Consider the following 18,337-nt stretch of genomic DNA (forward strand, 5'->3'; position numbering starts at 1 on the left):
GCCACCCCTCTCTACTAAGCTTAAAATTACTAAAAATAACCATTAAGTTTTCATTGGAATAGGGTTGTACTTTTGCATTCTGGGATTTATTTCCGCATTCTCATTTTTTGTACTTTCCCTCCCCCACCCCTATAGGCCGAAACCAGCATACGCCCCTGTACATCTTACCTGGATAGGTGTACTGGCAGCTGACAATGCTGTGAAGCCAACAATATCAGAAAAGAAAATTGACACCTGCTCAAATGCTTCCGGAAGAACAGAGATGCCCTTGATTAACTGAGCAGCTATCGATCTATAGATGGATGAATATTATTGTTTTCTTTTAATAAAATAATTGTACGGTGATTTTAATGTAGGCCGCTACTGTACAGTAATTATTCATTTTTTCATTATACACCAATTAAATGTTTTCAATGTACAGTATAAATTTGCGTTCTTATTTTATATGCCAAATTATTGTGTTGTCCATTAATTAACGATCTGTATCAAATTTTATTTAAGTCGATTCGAATTAGGCAAGTTCAACTGTAATGTAATAATTTGAATAATATTGTTTCTCTTTTAATAAAATAATAGTACGGTAATTTTTATGTAAATATTTAGATAATGTAATGTATTATTCTTCTAAGTGTTTCTTTACAAGAAATACATATCAATAATAAAATTATTTGACTATCTTTTTGTTTTTTACTTACGGTGGAAGCATTCTATGCAAGAGCGTTTCCGACTTTCGTTTTTCTCTTTGCAATTCGCTTGTTCTCTCATCCACAAGCTCCTCCAAGTTCTCAGTGTAACGTTCCATTACGGCAATCATATTGTCAAGAATGTTCGGTTTCCTGAAATTCAAAATGTTAACATTTTGCAATTTTCTCTTGTTGTGTTTGCATCATTATACTCGCACTAACCATCATCTCCTTTTTTGCTGGGTATCCTAATCTGTTAATGATTAGATGGTTAAATCGGACAGTTTTCAGCCGGATAGGCCTGCAGCAGTAATCCCTTTGTGTTACCATCATCACAATGGCAGATAACATAGGGCTACACCATCTTTAGCGACAATATACCATACTGTATATTATTCAGTGCAAAGAGAAACCATATTGACTGTAATTCGGAATGAGACTGCAATATCATAGCTATATATTTTGTCTTTAAGGTCTAACATTTTTGTCCCTCGCTGTTGTTTTACACAATGAAAAGATGGGCCTATGATAAATCCGAGTTTATTAAATGAAAATATAGGCCTGAACAGTAGGCCTACTTATTCGGTCCTATTATGTAAAATATATCTAAATATATTACAATAAAATAAACTGACAAAAATCACGATCTCAATGATAAAACATTATTGGCAATGACGATAAATCCTGAGTACTATATTGTATTTCAACACACAGGTTCTAACTACTTGCAGGTTTGTAGTCCCGAAGAGCACGAGACCAAATACAACACGCCTATACAGCATTTTATTGACGACTTTCGAACAAAAGTTGTTTTGTTGATGAAAAATCTGGCATAAACCAACGTTACAAACACTTTAAATTCATAAGTAAATAGGCACTTTTCGTTGTAAAAATAGAACACAAAGAACAACCATCCACCCTGCATTCACATGTATTGACAAAAAAACCTTAACCACCAAAAACAAACATTTATGCTACATAGAAGAAAAGTAAAATGACTCATACACACGCTATAGAAATACTGTACGTTGAATTGATTTTCCAATATACTGTTCCGCCCATTAAAAGTCCCACAAAACGACAGCGTAAACGTGCGTGTTTGTGGAACGTGTCCTGACCCTAAATAACACGTTCAGATTAAATGGAGAATGCTGAAATCTCCAAATAGATAATTAGATAATTGAACCCGAAATGTGAAAAATGAAGCTGAAATTGGTCTCCAGAGGACAACCATTTTATTTGTTTTTACTATATATTTATTTGTGAACACCTGAACGTTTATGTTTGTCTTGTAAAATCTGCACAAATTTGTATTGTCCTTGATTTATTGTTTGATTCTTAAATGGCTGAATCATTTAATATTTAATACCACTTAGGCCTACATAAATCTTAGGCATCTGATTCCATAAAAGTGCAGGTATAGCTTTACTTTTGTTTTTTTACAATAGCATAACAGAGAACTATGCTCATGGCAATATTCTCGCAGACTCGTTTCCGTAACTTGCCGATTTTCATTGTGATGCCTACAGAACTTTAAGCCTGTTAAAGAGGGCGCGCTTTACAAAAACACTGGACACTGCACAATTTAAATAATTATGATAGAAAATAATACTGTGCCTGGAATTAGTTCAAAATTAAATGATCAACTGTTAATGGTTATATATTTTGTATAGCGCAAAAAAACTGAAAATAGAATAAAATAATAAAATATAATAATAACCACCTCCAATAGAAATCCATAGAATGTTTTTAAGGATGTAACAAGATGATTGAGTGATAGAATTTGCGTATGTATGTAGAAAAAAATATGACTCATAGACTATTGTTTGAATAAATATATGTTTAGATCAGTAGGCCTATTAAGTTTTCGTTCCCTGCCAAATTGACAACAAGCAGTTTACTTCCCTTTTAAGCTTATTCGTTCCTTACAATTACTCTGGTAATATCGTTTATATAGTTTTAGACTAACATCACTGGTGCGTACTTACAGACCCGCCTGTAGTGGTTCCAGAATTTTCTTGACTTCCACAAAGCCCGGTCTCTCTTCTGGCGACTCTCTCCAACATTTCTGCACGCATGTAATGACGCACGGAGGTGCATCTTCAACAATATCACTGATGTCGGGTCTAAATGCAGGACACAAACCAGACTTCACATTTGAAATAATTTCTGAAAATAATAATATATGTATACTTACATACCACGATATTTGCCCACTGAACAGAACTTATCGCACCTTACATACGATTTTTAAAACAAGTAGGCCCAGGCAATACTCAAATATATTTGGATCATTCATCAATTTATTTAATGCGTCCTCCGATAGGTGTTTCAATCAATCATTCATTGTAGTAAGTTATTACGGTACGGACCCTCATTGGCTGTTATCCGCCAAATATATACTTAAAATAATCATAACAGACAGTATAAATATAAAATACAGCGTAATCTCAGCGTATACCTAACTATGCTTTGGGGGTTGGAACGTTACCATATTCCACTAGGGTGTGATAGAGCTCGTTAGAGCTGGAACAGTAGGTGTATGGGATGGATAGATCCGCTACCCCTTCATAATCCAACTAGGCCTATGTATCTGGGGTAACATTACTTCTCATTGACATTTCACTCTTATCAAAATAAGCATTGAGAGATTTTAATAAATTTTTGCTGACTTTTGTTTCTCCTCTAATTACAAATGAGGTTTCAAAATGATTAAATAAAATTTTAATGGCTTGTTTGTTGATTATGCTGTAGGCATTAATGAGTTTGACCGTTGATCAAGCATTTACATTTTTAAATAATAATAAACCAAATCTCTATTCTAGAATATGAATATCAACCTCACCTTCTGGGTCCTCTTCATTCAGATAGTATGGCTCCGCCCTGCTGTAAACCTCATTTAATACAATTGCAAATGAATAAACATCGCCTTTACATGAGCCATATGGCAACATTGAGTCCTCTTCCCTCAGGTGTTCAGGAGCTCTCCATAGCAAATCTAATGGATAAGTCAATTCAAATTTTCGATTATGTAGGTGACGTAAATACGTAAACATAGTCTCCAATGACGTTGAATTAAGAAACCAATCTTGATTAAGTTATAAATTAGGCGTAACTAGGTCTAAAATAACGTGACCCACTTTTCTACTTGGAAATCTTACTCTTTGCTTTTATGCGAGGATCGTTATCTTCTTGGTCTTGTCCCTGCTTGAACTCGTGTAGGCCATAGTCTGTCACCTGCAGCACCCAGCGATTGTCCACCACGCAGTTGGTGGACTTCAAGTTGCCATGTGAAAGGATGGATGTGCTATGAAGATAGATCATGCCTTTCACAAGATCGGCCAGCAAGGATGACACGAACATGTTGTCTAGCTTAATCTCATCGTTCTCCAATATATCCTTCAATAAAATGGAAAAAGTTTATTATTCAACTGTTAAATTAATATAATTTTTTCTTCATCATTGGTTTAGTAATTCTGGCCCATTCCCTGTTTCGTTGTCACGATTTTAATGTGTTCATTCAGCACAATCCAAGAACAACAATAACGAAGATATCGAATAATTCCATATGCTACAATGAACAGAATGTTGAAATTTATCTACCACAGCAGTACTTAGCATAGCAGTACTGATACGCAAGATAATTATAATATATATCGATATTATTTGCTTAATTCAAAAAACATTTTTTCATTTAGAACAGACGCATAACTACCATATTACTTGTCCTAAACCATTTGCACACCCTTAAGTTGCCTGGCAGTTTATTTCCAATTTTTAGTAATGATAGCTATAGGGGTAAACTCTTTTTGTGGGACGTTAACCTGACACCGACGATTGACTTACCTGTAAACTACCTTTAGCAGCATATTTCATTAGGATAGCCATATTAGGACTATCAATACAGGCACCAACAAACACACAAAGATTGTCATGACGAATATCTCGCATCTGAAATGACAGTTATATTGCAAAAAAATTTTTTTTTTAATCGAAAAATAATATCGTGGAATAGATAATTGATTAGGAGTTCATACTTACTGATGTGGAATACACTACTATATATCTGTCTCTTATACACATCTAGATGTGTATAAGAGACAGGGGCTTAACATTCTCCCCGACGAATTTTAGTTTTTCTCCCCGACGGGGGCGGGGGAAGCTCTCCCCGACGGGGGAAAGTAACTTATAATTATAGATGAAATGCGAACCTTGTAATTCACTACTGTTGCATAGCGTTGCATTTGATCCAGGTTCCCAGACATTGACACTTGACTCATCGCCTGCAAATTGGGGTACACGATAAATAGAATAGGAATTACTGTATAAAATTATTTACATGTAACCATTTCCAAGATACTGTAAATAGTCATTATCTTGTAGACCCACAATCATTGTCAACTAGTCTTTTAGAATTTTCTTGTACGGAAGTTTAACTTAATGATATATTTATCCTATAGTATTACCTACCGCCATACTCTGATGTTTTTTGCTTTCCTTAACATCTGCCCAGTCAACCTTCCAAACCAAACTGTCCATGTCCGCTTCGTACTTCCGTTTCCTGTGTAAAAGTCGTCTCTATTACATATTATGTATAATAATTATTATTATTAGTAATAGTTCATACCGAACACGTTCCCATTCCCTAAGCTTCGTTATGATAAAGCATCATGTCATTTCATTTATTAAAGAAGGCCCCTGAATATCATCAGCAGACTTTCTATGATGCGCTAGAAGGGTCACCCTCTATAAATATGGTTTTAGAAAAAATATTTAGGTCTATTGATGTGTTATTTAAAATACATCTATATTTGGCAACTTCATCCATGGTTGTCATACCTGTAAACGATGAGTCCTATGACGATTATGCTTATTGGGATCACGCACATAGCTGCCATATAATCTACAGAGGAAAAGTTACGTTAAATTTATTTATTTATTTATTATGTGCACAGTATAAAGGTAGAAATACATTTGACGTCAGCTAATGAAATATTATAAACTTAGCTCTTACTTGGGATTTTGCAGAACTCGCCAGCGTAACCACAAGGAGGGTAATCGATCGGCGGGCTTGTGCGATTAGGCCAATGTACATCCGGCGCATCAACAATAGGCTCATACATCTAAGTAGTAAAAATTAGACGTAGACTTATTTATTGCTACTGTAATTCAGTTTTGGGGTAATAAGGCTAATCATCTTAGTATGATAAAAAAAAAAGTTACTAAAATAAACAAAAGCACATTGAAAAAAGAAATGTATTATCTTTTTCTTGATGTAGGCCTACCCATTGTCCGCTGTTGATGTTTCGTGTTATCTGTGCTACTGGGACCATTCCTTTAATATGATCGTCCAGTGAAAATTTAGTCATGTCCCGTACGTCAAATGATACAAAAGCATCGCCACTATCATCATCAAATTGAATCGTGATTGAACTGATACCTGTAGCAGAAAAAGAAAAAAAAAAACATTATACGATGTTATCCACAACTATTATTATTTAGATTAACAGTAATCATTAACTTACTTTAAAATAAAATTGCTATAAGAATAGACTATAAGAAACGAAATTTTATTTAGGACTACTTTCGACTTTAGATAAAAAAAAGAGATTGAATTATAGTACTAACCATAGAAAGTAGATAATATGCATAAATGCCTAGTGTATTTAATAATTATCACGTGTGCCCTATACAAATATTAATCATAAATAATTTATGTTTGTGTTAGTATTTTATTTTTTTTTAATTCAAAGAAGGAAAGGATCAAGAGGCAAGACATTCGAAGTGGTTTAATATCGTTTCTCGAAAGTATATAATAATAAAATATCTATGATAAATTTATTATCATATTTTACAGGTTTTTAAATAAATTTATGGCACCGTAATCTTCAAAGTCAATGTACCAAGCCTTCTACGTTTCATAGTTCGACATCTGATCTTGGCCTACATTTTAGCATCAACACACAACCAGATATTCATTTGACAGTTTAATCGACGGAAAAGTTAATGGACACAGCGGAGACTTACTTTCAATTTCTCGTCCTTTAATTCTGTCGACTAATGTTGTAAGATTTCGAGGGTCGTGTCCATCAACCATTACCTCGTGGAAAACGTTTGCCAGCAGTACAACGGCATCATACAGAAACGCACCATACGTGAACCATGGGCTGTCCTACAAGATCCAACATTAAACATTTATTAATTAGGCTGATTTATTGCATTATCTTGTTTCAATAGGATGGGAACGCGTTTACCATAATACATATGCATGAAATATTGACTCTTCTACACGATTTACTTAATGGACTAATGAGTTATTGTAGTACCTAGTGTCCATCAATAAATATCCAAAATTATGTCTGTAAATTAGCATTCCACATTCTAAAATATTGCAGAGACCTAGATAAATAAATTATACGTTTTACAAAATATACTAACGGCGAAATAGGACAACAATGTACTAAAAGCCCTTCACTGCTGCTGCTGCTACTACAGGATACAGGACGGTCTGTTCTGATCACCAGAAATGGAACGTCTGAGTTATGGTTGCTATCTATAAGCACTTAAAGTTCTGTTATTGCCAACATTAATGAAAGGTTAGAGCTAGATTAATTCGGTTATACATCACAAATGTATACTGAAACGTTTGAGGTTTTACTAATAAATTTAGACGTACTAATGTGATGTGAAATAAAGAATATATCAGCAAAGTTTTATTATTTGATACTCATCAACCAGCGAGTTACAAGCAATATCCTGGAAGGATGAATTATGCAGGTGCATTTTTAAATCCATGACATGACACTGAGATTTGGTAGGCGTCCTCGCAGTTATCAAGCTAGAACACCATTCTGGTAGATTTCATACTTAACAAATTAATTATCATATTTATACATTCCAGTTATCGACGGTACCTACCATAGTATAAGGTGAGTTGAATGGCTCTGCCTGTGATATGTTTGCTACTTCTTCCTTGAAGGTGGTATAGGCGAGGTTTGGAGCAACGTGTGGAGTTAGTAATAATAATGATTCAAAAGCCAATTTGGCTCTTGTGTCCTCACCATCATCTATTCCAAAATCTGTATACAGTATACAACGACGAATAAACTAACGGTAGTTACTCATTTTACATAGCAAATTTCAATGATAATCTAAAAAATTTGAATTATTAATGTTTCGATTTTGTATTCGAATCAATTTATAAACTGTTGTTAACGAAATAAACGTCAATTTGTTATACTTTTGCATTGTTTTCATTCATGTATTTCTCCTAGTTATTTATAATCACTGCACTGCGACTCCAACAGCCCACTTACCTACTTGATCTCCTTCCTAAATATGCCTCTTTATCCTCCCTCCTTTCTTCTGACCTTATTTGCTCATTGTTCCTATAAAGTTAACACCAAATCCTACGACCACAGATCATTTTTATTTTGCCGACTCACCTTCACGTTGATATATTAAAGACCAAACTCAAAACAAACAAGCACAGCGCCTTTAATTTCTACTTCGGTTTAGTGATACTGGCGCTGTATAAATTATTATTATTATTATTATTATTATTATTATTATTATTATTATTATTATTATTATTATTATTATTATTATTAATATTACTATTATTATTATTATTATTATTAATATTATTATTATTATTGTTGTTGTTGTATTTACAGTGAATTCCATGGAAATCTTGTTCATTCCTTTCATAGTAGTCTATAACAGATCCAATGATAACGTATTCCCCGGTGTCCAGGATGGCTTCAGACGAGGCAGCCAGTAAAAATATCCTCAGTTCCCATGGCTCTCCAAAGAATACATAAACTGAATTGAACAATAAACAACTGAATATTAACATTTTAAAGCATATTCACCAATAATTACTTGTTAGTAGGACTTTTTGTACAAAAACTATAGGCCTATATATAAACTTGTATAAGTCTAATGCAAAATATTGTAATTAGCTCTTTTTGGTTACAAAATACTCATCACATTAATTGCTACAGTCGCCTATATTAGCCACATTTGAGATGTATGATTTTACTTTAAAACATGAGAGTGCATTGACAATTTTATAGCTTCAAACCGCTCTTATTTAATGTTCGATTTCTATTGATAAATATTTGTCGTTTCTGCTAAAACATTTTACATACGCTATTTTATGTGGGAGAAGGGAGAAGAAGTGTAAGTTCATTAAAATTATAAATGTGTTTACTTCTAGTTTGTCGACATGAATTTCGTATCAAGCGTTTCATTTCGTTCTTCATACTGCAGATGTATCGTCTGGCTTCTCTGACAGTAGCATCATCGTTCTGCTCACACCCTTGTGGGCTGGGCTCAGTTGCATAAATTATGATATCATTAATATTCATCTGATTAATGTTCAACAGGTCTCTTGTAAACCACATCGTTTCAAGCCACACTGTGTCATCGCGTGCAACTAGGGTCACCTATATTTTTAATTTAGTGGATACAATACATTTCAATATATTCCAAATGGTATTAAACACATGGTTTATGTTTCATAAAAAGCGGGATTGACTTAAAACAAGGGGACATCAGTCTATTACTCGTATATAAAATTACAATTTATACACAATACTAGATGATAAATTAAGTGCACCGTATTGAATTAGACATGTGTAAGATTATTTATCGGTCCATGTCATTTCATTAAAACGGACGTTGAGTAATTAATAATTATCGATTACCACGTCATATACAATGTAATTGAAATGGATATATAGTAATTCATTAATTATTGATTTATGGGCTTATGTTATTTCATTATAGTACTAAATACATTACAGTAATAGACCCATCTATTCGTTTCAACTTGGAACATTTTTGTTGTTAATAACTTTTACAGGACTGCACAAACCTTTTTCCAGTTGTACCTGTCCATAAGTTTAATTATTGAGTAAGCCACATACTTCCTTCGGGGCAAAAGGCTCACGAATAGCTCCGGGGTATGCACATCAACCTCTTCAGCTCCATCAGGCTCTACATTACAGGCCTGTAAATATGGAATATTGCACTGATATCACAATGGCAAAATGTTCTTTCGTTGAAAGTGGATTGTTCCATTCAACGGGACGGAGCTCCTCCTCATTGAATGGAACAGTTTATCTTTCAACTAATAAATACATTCTTCCCATTGCACGATTAAAACACATTCATTTTTACTTTGTATATTACATACGTAATCGATCAAAGGTAAACCAATGGCCGATGAAACATGACTCTCGTAATCACACGTGCAACCGGTACCGATGAAACCAACAATATCGTCAACCCACATTGAACTGATAGATGTAAGTGAAGTCGAGACGTCACACTTTGTGTCTTCCCATACCCATGTTAATGTCGAATCTGTGATAATGACAAATAACAGTAATTAAATAAAACAACTTTTTTTTGCCATGATTTGGTTTGAGTGTCACGGTGACATACCAAATTTAATAATTCATTCGTTAAATGTACCAATAGGACTACTACGCAGATTCTTAACTAAAAAATAGGGGGTTTTTTTGTATGAAATGTATTGAACCAAAAGCAGAAAAGTGTATTATAAAAAGTTAGGTAAAAATAGATGACTTTTGATTTCGGTATTTTTTTTTTTTTATAATTTACCGTTAATAATGTATGGAAAATTAAAAAGAGTAAGATAATCGGGTTGAAAAAAATTAATAAAACATAGGTCTATGCCTAATATTAATAAATACAACTTTGGAAAATATTTTTATATAATATACAACTTCTTCTTCATAAAAGAGTATTATTTATTTAGAGAGTGTAGATTATAAATATATAAATAGGGAAAGGCTTAGGCCTAGCTATACATATATACAGTTACAAGCCTCCTTCATGCCTAGTAGGGCCTATCTACTGGAGTTAGTACCGTATAGTACTACTACTAGGCCCTAGGCATAGGCCTACTCTTACTTAGTTAGGTCTACCTAAGCTAGGCCTAGCTAACGCATTCTTACTTAACTTATCGATATCATCAAACTGCCGCTGCAGGCAGACCCTTCCCAATTTTCAAGTCAAAAGAATACATTTTGTAGACATACTAGGCCTAGTTTAGTAGGCCATAATCCTATGTATTTTGTTGATAGGCCTTTGAAGTTTATTGTGTTTAGCACCCGGATTTTTTTTTATGCCCTAGGCTAGGCAGACATAACACTGAACAGCAGAGTAAAATATCTGCCGACCAGGGCCCACTTTGTGACTTACTCGGCAATACGCCAGGACTCTGGTTGATGTCATTTATGGCCTTCACGAAAGCTCCTGCTATTGCGCTTCCTTCATAAACGGCGTCATCAGTAACTATAGCTGTGTGTGAGTGAATAAACCCCAATTTAAATTCCTCGGCAAAAACAATTTTGTAATTAAAAAACAGAGCTTGTAAAGTAGCACAAATAATACACAAGGTCAAAGATGATGTGGACATCATTGCTGTATAATAAATCCATTAATTTTTTTATACGCATGCCTATTTTCATAACGCGCGCGCGTTTATCAGTGACGTGTTCGCCGTCAACGTTTTATCTGCACATCTCTCTCTCCCCCCTCTCTCTCTCTCTGCTGTACCACAATAAAGTATATTGCAAGCAGTTTCACCGTATCATATACATCGCCAAGAAAAATGTTTTTGGAAGGTTTATGACTTTTTTTATAGGCTAAATAAAGAATGAATGAATGAATGAATGAATGAAATAGACCCATAATTCACATAACAATGCCGATCGTCAACATTGTTTTATACTTTATTGTTATCATACACAAGTGACGTACGTACATAAATTCATTTTTTTATTTTATTGTTGCTTAATAACGTTAAATAGCGGGACTGTTTCAAATAAAAGTACGATTTTTAGAATTTTTTATAATGAAAAACTCACCATATAATCCGTCTATAGGACCTTTGGTGTGTTCTCATAAAACGAGCATATTAATGGATATCACTTTATCTAATTTATCATGACCGGTAGGTCTAAAAAAAACCGTATAAGCCAGGGTATCATTCCGGTGTGACAAATAAAGGGACATAATTTTTTTTTTCATGGCACTGGTCATTGTTTGGGTTGGGAAATTCATATAAAAAGCCACCGGGACCCCATCATGACTTGTTACGTCGCTGAGTATCACACTGATCACAACAAAATGTTGACTCATGGTCAGCAAACCTTATGAAGCAACACACCACAATAAATGCTTACTTTCCAGTACCACCACTCTTCATACAAATGCAAATTATTAAATATGGCTTTCTTACAACAATAAATACAAGTTTGTATTACAGTATATCACTGTGTTTGTAATTAATAGACCTTCATTAGTAGGCCTACAGTACTGTAATTAAAGACGAATTTGATTTGATAAGGGATTATGGATGAATCGAAATAAACGAACGAGATATATATCTACAGCTAAAACTGTTCGAAACAATACGGTATCGATTGTAGGCCTATTAAGAAGGAACTTGAAAAAAATAAAAACTTTTACAATAATCAACTAAGTACAAGTTGAATACCGAGTAGTGATTGCATCGATGGATTTTTACAAGTTGGCATAGCTGATGATTGGTTATAACTCTGATTTAAAAACCCTTAAGCTAAATTTTGCAATATTTATAGACAATCTCTCCTAATCCATTTAATATTATGTTTGATCGTAAATGTCATCAACCAATATGATGTGCTTTACTAATGTAAGATACATTCAAATGATATTTCTATATTATTATATATCATTATATCATTTCAATATATATATATATATATATATATATATATATCCTATATAGGCCTATATAATGGCTTGATAAAGACTTTATAGTCGAAAGTAATCGCTAGTTTTCAATAAAGTTTGTGGCATACCCATAAATCGTTACTATATATATATATCATCAAATCAAAAATACAGTACAGATAAATGCGTCGTAGTAATCAAATGGTTATATCTGATTATGTTTTTTACCCGATGTATCAGCGAAGACGACTTGGTTTTCGCGCCACGGACGTTACGTCATCATATCATAGTGAACCATTTGTAGTGCGAAACAACACCGTGCACTTTAAGCCTATCAGTTGTTCAGCGAAACTTAACGAACTGTGCTACATTATTTATTGCACAAGTAGACAATGTCCCAATTTCAAACGGAAGTTTTCCCGAGCACCTACTCGGTACTATCCGGCTTCAAACACCAGTTTTAATATTTTGATTATGTCTGGGGATATCCACCTAAACCCAGGTCCCAATGGCAATTCATCGTCCTGCAGTGGTCCACCAGCCAAAAGAACAGTTTCAGTTTTACTCTCTAACTGTCGCAGCATTCGCAATTAGTCTCCCGATTTGGATATATATTGCGACAATAAACCACACGGACTTGATATTATTTGCCTAACAGAAACATGGCTGAATTCAATGGATGACTCGAGTATGTTGCATTTTTTTTAACAAGTTCGATATTTTTCGCAGAGACCGTGGAACTGCTACCCACGGAGGAGGCATATTTATGGGTATTAATAGCTCATTAAACTCGAAGGAAATCGCATCCGAATCTGATATTGAAATGATGTGGGTTTCTATATCATCCTCCAACAAATCTCATCTATTTTGCCTTGTCTACAGACCCCCGGATTCAACCATTGCGTTCTGGGATCACTTTGAACACGCATTAGCCCGCCAAGATCACTTGTTTTACAAGTATGACTCTTTTGTCATTCTGGGCGATTTTAACATTATTCGGCCAAATGCTCCATATCAATTCACCGATGTGATGAATATCTACGGCTTTGATCAATTTGTTAGTCACAACACAATACCTTCCACAAATGCTAATGACGGGTCAAAGATAGACCTAGTTTTTTTTCGAACCGTTCGCCTTCTTTGAAAACTATGCGTAAGCGACCACCATGCAATCGAATTTGAGCTCGATTTCCGTCAATCTTTGCCACCGACATCCACAATGCGCTCATTTATCAAGTGGAAAAAGGTGGATTTTAATCATTTGAACAACCTCTTGCATTTTTGCACCATGGAGCGCTTTTCTTGATCATAATGACGCAGAATCGTCATGGAATGGATTTATGGATATTTTCGATGCTGCGGTACGGGACAGTTTTCCCCGAGTTAAAAGCAAGGCTCGTAAACAAAGTACCGTAGTCCGTGGATAACAAAAGATATTAAACGTATGATTCAGAAGAAAAAGAAACTTTTCATTAAATCTAGACTTTCTGCTTTACCCGATCATTGGGAAGCTCACAGAAGATGGCGAAACAAAGTGAATTACGCTATTAAGAAATCCTATAAGGATTACGTAAATGATCTTTTTAAATCTGATGATAATAATAAAAAAAAAAACACGTTTTTTTCTCCTTTGTAAAGGAGAAACGGTCATCTTGTTTACCTAATAAATTTATTAATCCAGTAAATAACTCACACTTTTCCAACATTCAAGACATTGTTAACGGCTTTAATTGTTACTTTACCTCCACTTTTAGTCAGTTCAACAATAATTTTAAATTTAGCGACCCTCCTGTTTGCTTACTTCAAATCCCGGCACTTACTAATGTTTCATTTACTCCGGATGATATCATCACAACTATCTCCACATTTCGTTCAAATTCGGCACCTGGTGCAGATTTAATCTGTGCCAAATTACTGAAGCCGATATCCAACTCGATTGCATATCCCCTTTGGATTTTATATCGTACCTCCCTCAGTTCTGAAACTGTGCCTAGTGATTGGAAGTGTGTAAATACTATTCCCATTTATAAGTCGGGCGACAAGTCTTTAATATCAAACTACAGGCCAGTAGCTCTTTCGTCTTTGATATGCAAGGTTTTGGGGAAAATTATTGTAAATAGCATTAATAATTTTACATACGACAATGGTTTACTCAATCCAAATAAACATGGATTTGTCAAACGCACATCATTTTTAACTCAACTTAATAACATAACCTACAAGTGGTCTAAGATACTTGATAGACGTGAACCCTCAATTATCGATGCCTTATTTCTAGATATGAGCAAGGCGTTCGACAAAATGCCCTTTGACATTTTACTACACAAAATTGCTACAAATTTTAATATCCAAGGATGTGTTTGGAAATGGATATCTTCATATCTGACAGGTAGAAGACAAAGAGTCTGCTTTAGAGGAGTTACCTCTACTTCACTTCCGGTCACTTCTGGGTCCGATCCTGTTTAATATGTTTGTTAATGATGTTCCCTTAATGTTTTATCTACATGCATATTTTTTGCTGATGATATAGTACTATACAGGTATAGACGTAGTGCGAATGATATTTTTACTCTACAAAAGGATATTGACAGTTTGTGTATTTGGGCTAATGATAATAAAATGAAGTTTAATGCTGAAAAGACTAAATTAATGCACATCACGCGTAAGCGTAGTTTTGATAAGCCAGCCTACCTACTTAATGGTGAAATAATTCAACTGGTAAATGTTCACAAATATTTAGGAGTACACATTGCTTCCAAGTTAAATTGGAAATTTCAAATTGACAATGTAATCGCTAGAGCTATCAGAATGGTAGGTTTTATTTTTTTCTGTTGCTGGTAATTGCTCTCCAGACGCTATTTCATGTCTATACAAAGCATTAGTCCTACCAATTCTTGAATATGGTTTACCGGCATGGGGCCCAAGAACTACAAGTAACATAGACCGTGTCGAAAAGTTCAAAGAAGGGTATCTAGGAGAATTCTTAGACCCACTGTGGGCCAATATCATATGACGAACGTTTAATAACACTTGGTTGGTTATCTTTACGTGATAGACGATTAATGATTTTAATTTCGTTTATTTTTCGATGTTTATATAAGGTTGCTTCCTGTAACAGTGTTTCCAACGACATTCAAGTCAACCCGCGTCATACCGAATCACTCACGTTTATTCATCAGTTTGCTCGTACTGATGCTTTAAAATATACTTCAATCCATAATTTTCCTGTTACTTCCCCCTTTAATTAAAGATTATGCTGTTGTTCACCCTCTTAAATTATTTTTCTTGAATTTAAGAAAACACCTACTTGATAATACATAAGTTTTGTATAAATTGCAACTCGCTGATTTGCATTTTATTCGCATCTATTTTACTGGACCTTTCTATTTGTTGGTCTTTTGTTTTTTTTTAATTGAATTTGTAAATATCTGAATTTTAACCATGTAATCTGTTGTTTGTACAGGGGTTGCAGACACATTCGTGTTATGGTGCATTGTTGCTGATGCAACCCCTGGACCGTTTGATGTCAAATAAATAAATGAAATGAAATGAAATAACGTAAAAACAGAATCAGACATGTCAAGTTTCTAAAAAGGAAGGTTTGTCGTGCGACCACCATACGACGAATTCAACTGCAAATTGTTCAACTTACCCGTTTGGAATTTTAAATTCAAATCGTATTTCATTTCGACCAATAGGCATTTTTTTCGTTGGTCCACCTGCAAAGAATAGTATACTTAATGACGTTTTTCCTCAATGTACTTCATAATAAAATAGATATGATATATAAATGGTAGGATAGAGAAGCACATCAGGGATTCATCTATTATAAGACTTAGATAAGTTACGGCACGAGAAAAATCTTGAGGCAGATTTAAGAGGTAGACCTACAAGTTAATACCGTAGTCTTATGAGGAGTTGAAGTGAAAAATGAGAGTGAAAATTACTTTTCCTGTAATTTCCAATGTTTTTACCATATTTATTTTATTATTACAATTGAAAACATCATATTGGCAAATTAGCACTACTAAGCCAAGAGGAAGCGAACCTCTGTGGGCGTACAGTTTGATTTCCCATGCGCTGTCGGATAGTTAATTTTTTATTCCAATATACAAAGTCAAACCTACATCAAGTCCGAGGATTGGTGGTATATTGAAAATTGTCGTCAATTGGGGTTAATCCGAGGTCAAATAATAAAGTTAGCTAGACACAAATTATGAGCCGACCTTTAAATCAGATAGAAGGTATATAGGCCTATCTATCAATCGGCAATAATTAATAAATTGTTTATTTTGATTACCTTTGAAGTCAGTTTTATAAAGCTTGTAATGTACCGTAACCTTCCCAATAAGTAACTCTCTCCCCAAAATGATTCTTCGAAATGTTTAAAAGTGTGTATTTTTTCATAATGAAAGTGAGATCAATAAAATACGGTAATGTAATACGGTAACGGTAATATAATATATATATATATATATATACATACATACATACATATATACACTGTATATGCCTATATGATAAATAGTAACGTGTGTGCTTGTTTTTAAATAAACTTGAACAATTAAATTTTACTCACGTCGCCCTCCCCAGAGAACTTGGCTATCTCGGAAATGCCACTCATCCGGATCATATTCTTCCTCTTCCTCCTCCTCACTATCTTCACATTCTTCCTCCTCTTCATTGTCTTCCATTACTTTTTTCTCCACTTTTGGCTTGTTTTGTTTTTGCTTTTTTGTCTCAGTCGCCTTGGTCATATCCTTTTCCTCGTTTTCTTGTTCATCTTCCACGTCGCACTCTATGTCATGTTCGTTTTCAACATTCTTTCGTAAAAAAAAATTAATTTATTATATCTTTAGTTTCGATGGGAATTATTGCAGTAATATAAACCACATAGTTTGGTCCTCATTAAAAAAAAAATTGAGACCATTACTGTTTAAAATTTATTGTGGTCGTGTATATAGTGAAACTAAGTAGTTCAAAAAAGTTCAATTATGATGTAGGCCTATTATTCAGGTTGTATTGCGGTATAGTCTCTCAACTATACATAGAACACACATAAGAAGAAATAGTTTCAGTGTCTAATTCTGTATTACGATTGTGATGTTGTTAGTACCACAAAATATAATCTACTCTGGGCCTGACGGTACAACTGTATAGCTGTATCGTGTTTTTTAATTATTCCTATTTAATGTATTAATATGTAACAAAACTAAATAAGGTTCCGTAACACTCAGTAGGCCTATTAAACTGTACTTAACGCAACTTTGTTGTTCGCAAGTTTACTGCAGGCAGAGTTAGTAAGTCAGTAACTTGCTAAATTCGATTGAAAAGAAACCAATAATGAATTAGACATTATGCTTACCACACTAGATTTACCACAGATGTCAATCTCTAGTTTCGCAATTTTTGAAGGCTCATTTAGGTGTACAACGACCACTCCACATAGGATATCGCCTGGTTGAAAAACATGCTCATCACCAGTAGGCCTACGTTTGTCGATGACAATTTGAAAATCGCGTATCTTCCCCATAAATCCAATAAAATACTTTGGAACGTACGTTAAACGCAATAATATTCGTATTGCGTGTTTATAACTTAACAGTGTCTCTGTTTTTAACTTGGCCTGTAAGTGTATATCTACTCGGTTACACATGGTTACACGTCAATGGCCATACACCTAAATTCGTTCCTCATCACCGCCCTGACCTACAAATATGTGGAGGTGGGCATTGCCTACAACCAAAACGTTTAACTATACTTTATTATTATTTGAATAGAAAAATCGTTAGTATATAATATGGGCAAAATATGTAAATGAAAAGTATATCAAAATACAATCAATAACTTAGAATATTAAATAGGCTATTAAGCAAAGTACCATCAATCCAAATAGGAGA

At 34.2% G+C, this 18,337-nt stretch overlaps 4 protein-coding genes across 4 annotated transcripts in view; all 4 read right to left on the reverse strand.

The window, feature by feature from the left end:
* Positions 1-4,634, reverse strand: part of LOC117104145 (speract receptor-like) — an 8,189-nt gene extending 3,555 nt beyond the window's left edge. Inside the window, exons 1-6 of the mRNA XM_033244829.1 lie at positions 4,530-4,634; positions 3,845-4,082; positions 3,529-3,681; positions 2,672-2,852; positions 696-836; positions 169-292 (exon numbers count right to left, since the gene is read on the reverse strand). Coding sequence (XP_033100720.1) covers positions 169-292; positions 696-836; positions 2,672-2,852; positions 3,529-3,681; positions 3,845-4,082; positions 4,530-4,634 — 942 coding nt within the window. The remainder of the gene's footprint in view (positions 1-168; positions 293-695; positions 837-2,671; positions 2,853-3,528; positions 3,682-3,844; positions 4,083-4,529) is intronic.
* Positions 4,635-5,460: 826 nt separating this feature from the next.
* Positions 5,461-7,805, reverse strand: LOC117104147 (speract receptor-like). Its single transcript, XM_033244831.1, has 4 exons — positions 6,711-7,805; positions 5,969-6,123; positions 5,698-5,806; positions 5,461-5,586 (listed from the first exon to the last, which is right to left on the reverse strand). The coding sequence occupies exons 1-4, from the start codon at positions 6,778-6,780 to the stop codon at positions 5,504-5,506; spliced, it is 417 nt and encodes a 138-aa protein (XP_033100722.1). The 5' UTR covers positions 6,781-7,805; the 3' UTR covers positions 5,461-5,503.
* Positions 7,386-11,136, reverse strand: LOC117104173 (resact receptor-like). The gene is made up of 7 exons (XM_033244868.1): positions 10,920-11,136; positions 9,886-10,055; positions 9,565-9,699; positions 8,899-9,133; positions 8,358-8,507; positions 7,602-7,762; positions 7,386-7,439 (listed from the first exon to the last, which is right to left on the reverse strand). Exons 1-7 carry the CDS (start codon positions 11,134-11,136, stop codon positions 7,386-7,388), a joined length of 1,122 nt encoding a protein of 373 aa, XP_033100759.1.
* Positions 11,137-16,067: 4,931 nt separating this feature from the next.
* Positions 16,068-18,052, reverse strand: LOC117104143 (histone H3.v1-like). Its single transcript, XM_033244827.1, has 3 exons — positions 17,803-18,052; positions 17,017-17,260; positions 16,068-16,156 (listed from the first exon to the last, which is right to left on the reverse strand). Exons 1-3 carry the CDS (start codon positions 17,968-17,970, stop codon positions 16,086-16,088), a joined length of 483 nt encoding a protein of 160 aa, XP_033100718.1. The 5' UTR covers positions 17,971-18,052; the 3' UTR covers positions 16,068-16,085.
* Between the last annotated feature and the right edge of the window lie 285 nt (positions 18,053-18,337).

This window comes from Anneissia japonica, unplaced genomic scaffold (assembly GCF_011630105.1).
Source record: "Anneissia japonica isolate Jap-2015-1 unplaced genomic scaffold, ASM1163010v1 scaffold3531_len492141_cov184, whole genome shotgun sequence".
In the NCBI taxonomy this organism is placed as follows: Eukaryota; Metazoa; Echinodermata; class Crinoidea; order Comatulida; family Comatulidae; genus Anneissia; species Anneissia japonica.

Coding starts and splice junctions, on each gene's coding strand:
- LOC117104147 (XM_033244831.1), bottom strand. CDS start 6,780: ATGGTTGATGGACACGACCCTCGAAATCTTACAACATTAGTCGACAGA. Junction 5,807..5,968: donor ACATCAACAGCGGACAATGG/GTAGGCCTACAT, acceptor TTTACTACTTAG/ATGTATGAGCCTATTGTTGA. Junction 5,587..5,697: donor CGAGTTCTGCAAAATCCCAA/GTAAGAGCTAAG, acceptor TTTCCTCTGTAG/ATTATATGGCAGCTATGTGC.
- LOC117104173 (XM_033244868.1), bottom strand. CDS start 11,136: ATGTCCACATCATCTTTGACCTTGTGTATTATTTGTGCTACTTTACAA. Junction 9,700..9,885: donor GTTTACCTTTGATCGATTAC/GTATGTAATATA, acceptor CCATATTTACAG/GCCTGTAATGTAGAGCCTGA. Junction 9,134..9,564: donor ACAGGTACAACTGGAAAAAG/GTTTGTGCAGTC, acceptor TTAAAAATATAG/GTGACCCTAGTTGCACGCGA.
- LOC117104143 (XM_033244827.1), bottom strand. CDS start 17,970: ATGGGGAAGATACGCGATTTTCAAATTGTCATCGACAAACGTAGGCCT. Junction 17,261..17,802: donor TCTGTGGTAAATCTAGTGTG/GTAAGCATAATG, acceptor TTTTTACGAAAG/AATGTTGAAAACGAACATGA. Junction 16,157..17,016: donor AGTTCTCTGGGGAGGGCGAC/GTGAGTAAAATT, acceptor TATTCTTTGCAG/GTGGACCAACGAAAAAAATG.